Genomic DNA, 5,393 nt, shown 5'->3' with positions numbered 1-5,393 from the left:
AGAAAAAATGATATGGAGACAAAAGAAAGTAAGGGATGGATATAATCAAGAATGTCATGATGAAACCAACTATCTTTTATAAATAACACATACTAATAATATTTAGAAAAGAGAAAACATAAAAAGCCCTTTGAAAATAATTGATAGGAGGAGCAGAAGTTGTTCTTGGCAGCTTTTTAGAAGTATTTCAAATTTCATGGTTTTTTTTTTCTTGAACATGCCTACAATAATTTTAATCAATTGTTTAAACGTAATAGTAATATGTCACATAAAATGTGCAAAGCAGAAAATCTGGAAATATTAAGAAATTATTCTAGAGGTTAGAAGATGAAAAGTACATTTACCATTTGCTTCCTCTTGTATTTTAGGTGGATGATTTATTTGCATTTCTGCAAAAGTAAAAGTGAAGTGAATTTAGTATTAGCTCTGTTTAATGGCATTATAAAGGAGAGCAACAAGGAGTGTGGATTTAACTCCTTAACAGTGATAAATACATCAGCTGATTCCTTAGGCTGCATTGGGTATACAACATCACCAAGACACATTTCCAAATACTTGTATATCCTCTGTAAGGGATAGCTGTCCATGTCACATTAGCAATGAGGACATTCTGGGACAACACAGGAGTTTATCTTCCATGATGTTTGGTTGTAACAAAATCATCTTGCACTTTCTTCCACTGAGAGTTGCCTTAATCCTCACCTTGACAATAAAGTTCAATTTCTGAATGCATTAAGCCTTGGGACATGAAGGGAATCCACCTGAAGAAAACGGAAAACAGGAGAAAAAAATAAGAAAATTCATTTTCTTGTTATTTTTTTTCCGCATTCTAGCCGTTACCCACTTTCCATTCTCCCCTCCTAGTGTTCTTCATCCCACTCCTCCAAGAGGGTGGGCCCCCACAACAGGCCTCTCCCCTTCCCTGATGCCTCAAGTCTCTCTAAGATTAGATGCATCTTCTCCCACTGAGGCCAGACCAAGCAGACCTCCACTATATATATATATATGTGTGTGTGTGTGTGTGTGTGTGTGTGTGTGTGTGTGTGTGTGTGTGTGTGCTGGTGGGAGGGGAATTTCAGAACAGTCTGTAAATGCCTAGTTGGTGGCTCAGTCTCTGGAAACTCCCTGGGATCCAGGTTAGTTGAGACTGCTGGTGTTTCATCCTCCCCTTCAGCTTCTCCAAACCTTCCCCTAATTCAACCATAGGGGTCCCTGATTTCAGTCCAATGGTTGCGTGTAAGTATCTACATATATATCAGTCAACTCCTGGTAAAGACTCTCAAAGGCCAGCCATTATAGATTCCTTTCTTCAATCTCATGTCCATTTTGTCTCTGCAGTTCTTTTAGACAGGAACAATACAGCTAATGTATTCTGCCTGTTTGGTGGCTCAGTGTCTGAGAAATCTCAGGGATTCAGGTTAGTTGAGACTGCTGGTCTTTCTTGGGTTTTATAATCAGTTTAATTTGCTTCTTCTTTTCTGTACACTGAAAGTTAACTATATATATATATATATATATATATATATATATATATATATATATATAAAATGTGTGTGTGTGTGTGTGTATGTGTGTGTGTAATTACCAAGAGCAATCCAGCATATTATATCCTCATTTTTAAGTCTCTAACCAGAAGCAAATGACTGAGGTGTTCATTAACATATCAAAGAAGACCCTGGCCTCCAGGTTTTCCCAGCATCCCTCAGTCTGTACTTGTTACAGGGGCCTCCTGGTTGCCATACCCCTCCCACTCCCCTAAACACTCTGTCCCAGATATCAGGTTGGGATTCTTTTCCAACAGGTCCTCTGGCCCTTATATAACAGCCATTTTGGCAATGCTAGTCTCTTGGCCAGTCTTTTGACCAATCTCTTGGTCCAGGCCACCCGTCTTGGTTGGTAAATCCTCTTTCCCCTTCCTTTCCTCCTCTCTTCACATGGCCTGACTAAAGGTCATGTTCACTCTAGACTCTCTCAAATGTCTGTCTGTCTTTGCCTGTTCTTTCCCTTTTAGCTACCATAAACCTTTTCCGTCACCATCCCTAGGAGCAGTCATGTTTTTCCTTTTTTATTAATTCTTTTCATTCACTCCTCATTGTGTTTATGTTGTAGCTGTAGCTCATAGAATAATATGCCCCTGATCTGGGCATCTCAGCTTCAATCCAGAGCTCCAAGTGAACCACGCAGGAGCTGCAGCAAGTTGTGCTGGACCAAACTAGAACCCTAAGAAGTGTAACCCACTCACTGCCTGAGGAAACTTTTCACAGAAAAATGAAATGTCACCATTTTAATCTGTCCTCTCTGGAAGTATGTCTTGTTACATGCCTTGTTGCAAAATTTTTCCCTTGATCATTAAATTATATTACCTTAAAACACATTGAAACTATAACCACTTTGGATAATGTACATAAAGTAATAGTGCATGCTAGCAGCTTCCCCAAATTAACCAGACTTCTGTGTCACAAGATTTCTTCTGCAGAAAAATGTCAAAACCAGTTTGACCTGAACCAGGAGGTCATTTTTTAGTGTCAGCATCCTAATGGAGAGGACCAAGATATCAGAAATAAAGAATGTAGGATTCGGGAAGTCTTTCATAAGCTCTGTCTAATGCCAAGCTAGTTTATTAAGAATCACAGAATCTCCTGTAGAGATGGCTCAGTGGTTAAGAGTACTGGCTGCTCTTCTGTAGGTCTTGAGTTTAATTCCCAGCAACCTTGTGGTGGCCCACAACCATCTGCAATGGGATGGGGTGCCCTTTTCTGGCACTCAGGTGTACATGCAGAGAGAGTACTCATATACATAAAATAAATAAATCTTTAAAAAAGATCACAGAATCTTATATATACTTTTGCAGGGGGAAATGGAACAGAGTGAGCAGAAAAGTATCATATAATAACATTGGGATAAAGTCAGCCAAAGCTAATCAAACAGTGTTGCACAAAGAGAATGTAGGATACCTCATGTGACACAGACAGAACACATAATCATAACCCTTTAGGGAGAAAAAGTTGATTTTCAATATCTAAAGCTGCAGCTCCCCACCCCAAGGCCCTACCCCTGGCCATTACTGGCTCAGCCAAATATCCTTGATTTTAGACAAAGAACTGGATTTCTCCAAACACCAGGACCTCAGGAAAGCCTTGGATCAGCTTGGATGCCAACACTAGACTCGGAGCATCAACTTTTCTTTACTGATTTTTGCATTGTGGGGACTTAGTTTTGCTGACTAAGTGATATGCCTCATTCATAGAACTGTTGCCAACCTGAAATGAAAAAGCCGTTGGAAGGATTTCATGTGCTCTTAAGTAGAAATGTCATGATTGTATTCCTCCTAAACCACAGATAGTACTACTCTATTTTCAAATGAACATCCATTTTTTCCCCATCTAGCTATCTGTCAACTCAGTAAAGGCCTAGAAAGTTTGATAAATACTGGGACTATAAAAGCCGCCAAAATATGGATTCTGACGCAGAGCTCCCACTATCAGAGAAATATAAAAATAATATGCACGACATTATGATAAGTGTGATAGGAAATACATCGTCACTATCTAGTCTCCTTTTCTCCTTACAGTAAAGAATATGATGTCTTTCATATTTACACACTGTAGGGAATTTCAAGAAATCATAGTTGAACGTGATAGCAGGGAAGCTACTGCTTGTCTTCTGTTTGCAGAAGGAGGGCAGAATTTCATATTCCATGAAAAGCTTTCTCTACTATTTTTGAGGAGATTGCATGCATCTCTTTTTGATTCCTTTAATTGTAAGGTAATATAATTGTTTAACAAAATTTACAAGCGAGTCATCTTTGCTCCGGACCACCCAGGGACCAGTGTGCACTGGGGAGAGTGCGGACTGCAGAAGCAACACAGCTTCTGGGACAGACCCCATTTTGGGCTCCAGACATCTGGGCACCTTCCCTGCCAGAGGAGAGGTGTCTGCCCAGGAGGGCTGTCACTGCCAGAGCTGGTGAGGGTGCCATCTTTGCTCCCTCGCTCAGGCTCCAGTCTGAGCAGGTGAGAGCATGGACTGCAGAAGCAACACGGCTTCTGGGACAGACCCCATTTTGGGCTCCAGACATCCGGGCACCTCCCACACCAGAAGAGAGGTGTCCGCCCTAGAGGGCTGTCACTGCCTGAGCAGGTGAGGGAGACATTTTATACTCTGGGTCGCTCAGGGACCAGTCTGCTGGTGAGAGTGGGGACTGCAGAAGCAACACAGCTTCTGGGACAGACCTTGTGGTAGGCTCCAGACATCTGGGCAACTTCCCTGACAGAGGAAAGGTGTGCCCAGGAGGGCTCTCAATGCCTGAGTTGCTGAGGGAGCTATCTTTTCTCTGGGTTGCCCAGGATCCAGTCTGTGCCGGGGAGAGTGCGGAGTGCGGACTGCAGAAGCTACATAGCTTCTGGGACAGAACCCATTTCGGGTTCCAGACATCTGGGCACCTTCCCCCGCCAGAGGAGAGGTGGCCACCCAGGAGGGCTCTGTCCTCCAGAGCAGGTGAGAGAGCCATATTGTGTACAGTGCCCCTCACAGACTAGTCTGTGCAGGTGAGTGTGCAAACTGCAGAGGTGACACATTATCTAGGACAGGCCCCTTATGGAACCTATATCTTCACCCAGGAGGCAGGTCTGAACTCCAGAATGCTGTGAACCTTCTCTGCAAGAGGAGAGCTTGCCTGCAGAGAGTACTCTGACCACTGAGACTCCAGAGAGAGCTGGACTCCCAGGACTGCTGCCAGAGGCTAACAGAATCACATGCAGAACAAGCTCCAACCAAAGAAAATTATAACAAATCATGCCAGAGATTACCAGATGGCGAGAGGCAAATGTAAGAATCTTACTAACAGAAACCAAGNCCACTTACCATCATCAGAACCTAGCACTCCCACCTCAGTCAGTCCTGGATACCCCCAACACACCCGAAAAGCAAAACTCGGATTTAAAATCATATCTCATGATTCTGGTAGAGGACATTAAGAAGGGCATTAATAACTCACTTAAAGAAATACAGGAGAACACTGCTAAAGAAGTAGAAGTCCATAAAGAATGACAGGAAAACACTGATACACAGGTAGAAATCCTTAAAGAGGAAACACAAAAATCCCTTAAAGAATTACAGGAAAACAGAACCACACAGGTGATGGAATTGAACAAAAGCATGCAAGACCTAAAAAAGGAAGTAGAAACAATAAAGAAAACCCAAAGTGAGACAACACTGATGATAGAAAACATAGGAAAGAAATCAGGAACCATAGATGTGAGCATCAGCAACAGAATACAAGAGATAGAAGAGAGAATCTCAGGTGCAGAAGATTCCATAGAAAACATGGACACAACAATCAAAGAAAATGAAAAATGCAAAAAGATCCTAACTCAAAACATCCAGGAAATCCA

General features: G+C 42.1%; 1 protein-coding gene across 1 annotated transcript in view; it reads right to left on the bottom strand.

Annotated features, from left to right (window-relative positions):
* Positions 1 to 545: 545 nt before the first annotated feature.
* The window catches only part of Rp1 (RP1 axonemal microtubule associated), a 238,420-nt gene continuing 233,572 nt past the window's right edge, over positions 546 to 5,393 (bottom strand). Inside the window, exon 23 of the mRNA XM_029533310.1 lies at positions 546 to 761. Within this exon, the coding sequence (XP_029389170.1) occupies positions 692 to 761 (70 nt within the window). The 3' untranslated portion in view covers positions 546 to 691. The remainder of the gene's footprint in view (positions 762 to 5,393) is intronic.

Source organism: Mus pahari, chromosome 22 (assembly GCF_900095145.1).
Source record: "Mus pahari chromosome 22, PAHARI_EIJ_v1.1, whole genome shotgun sequence".
NCBI lineage: Eukaryota > Metazoa > Chordata > Mammalia > Rodentia > Muridae > Mus > Mus pahari.
Note: the sequence above shows the minus strand (reverse complement) of the source record. Positions and strands in the feature narration are given on the sequence as shown.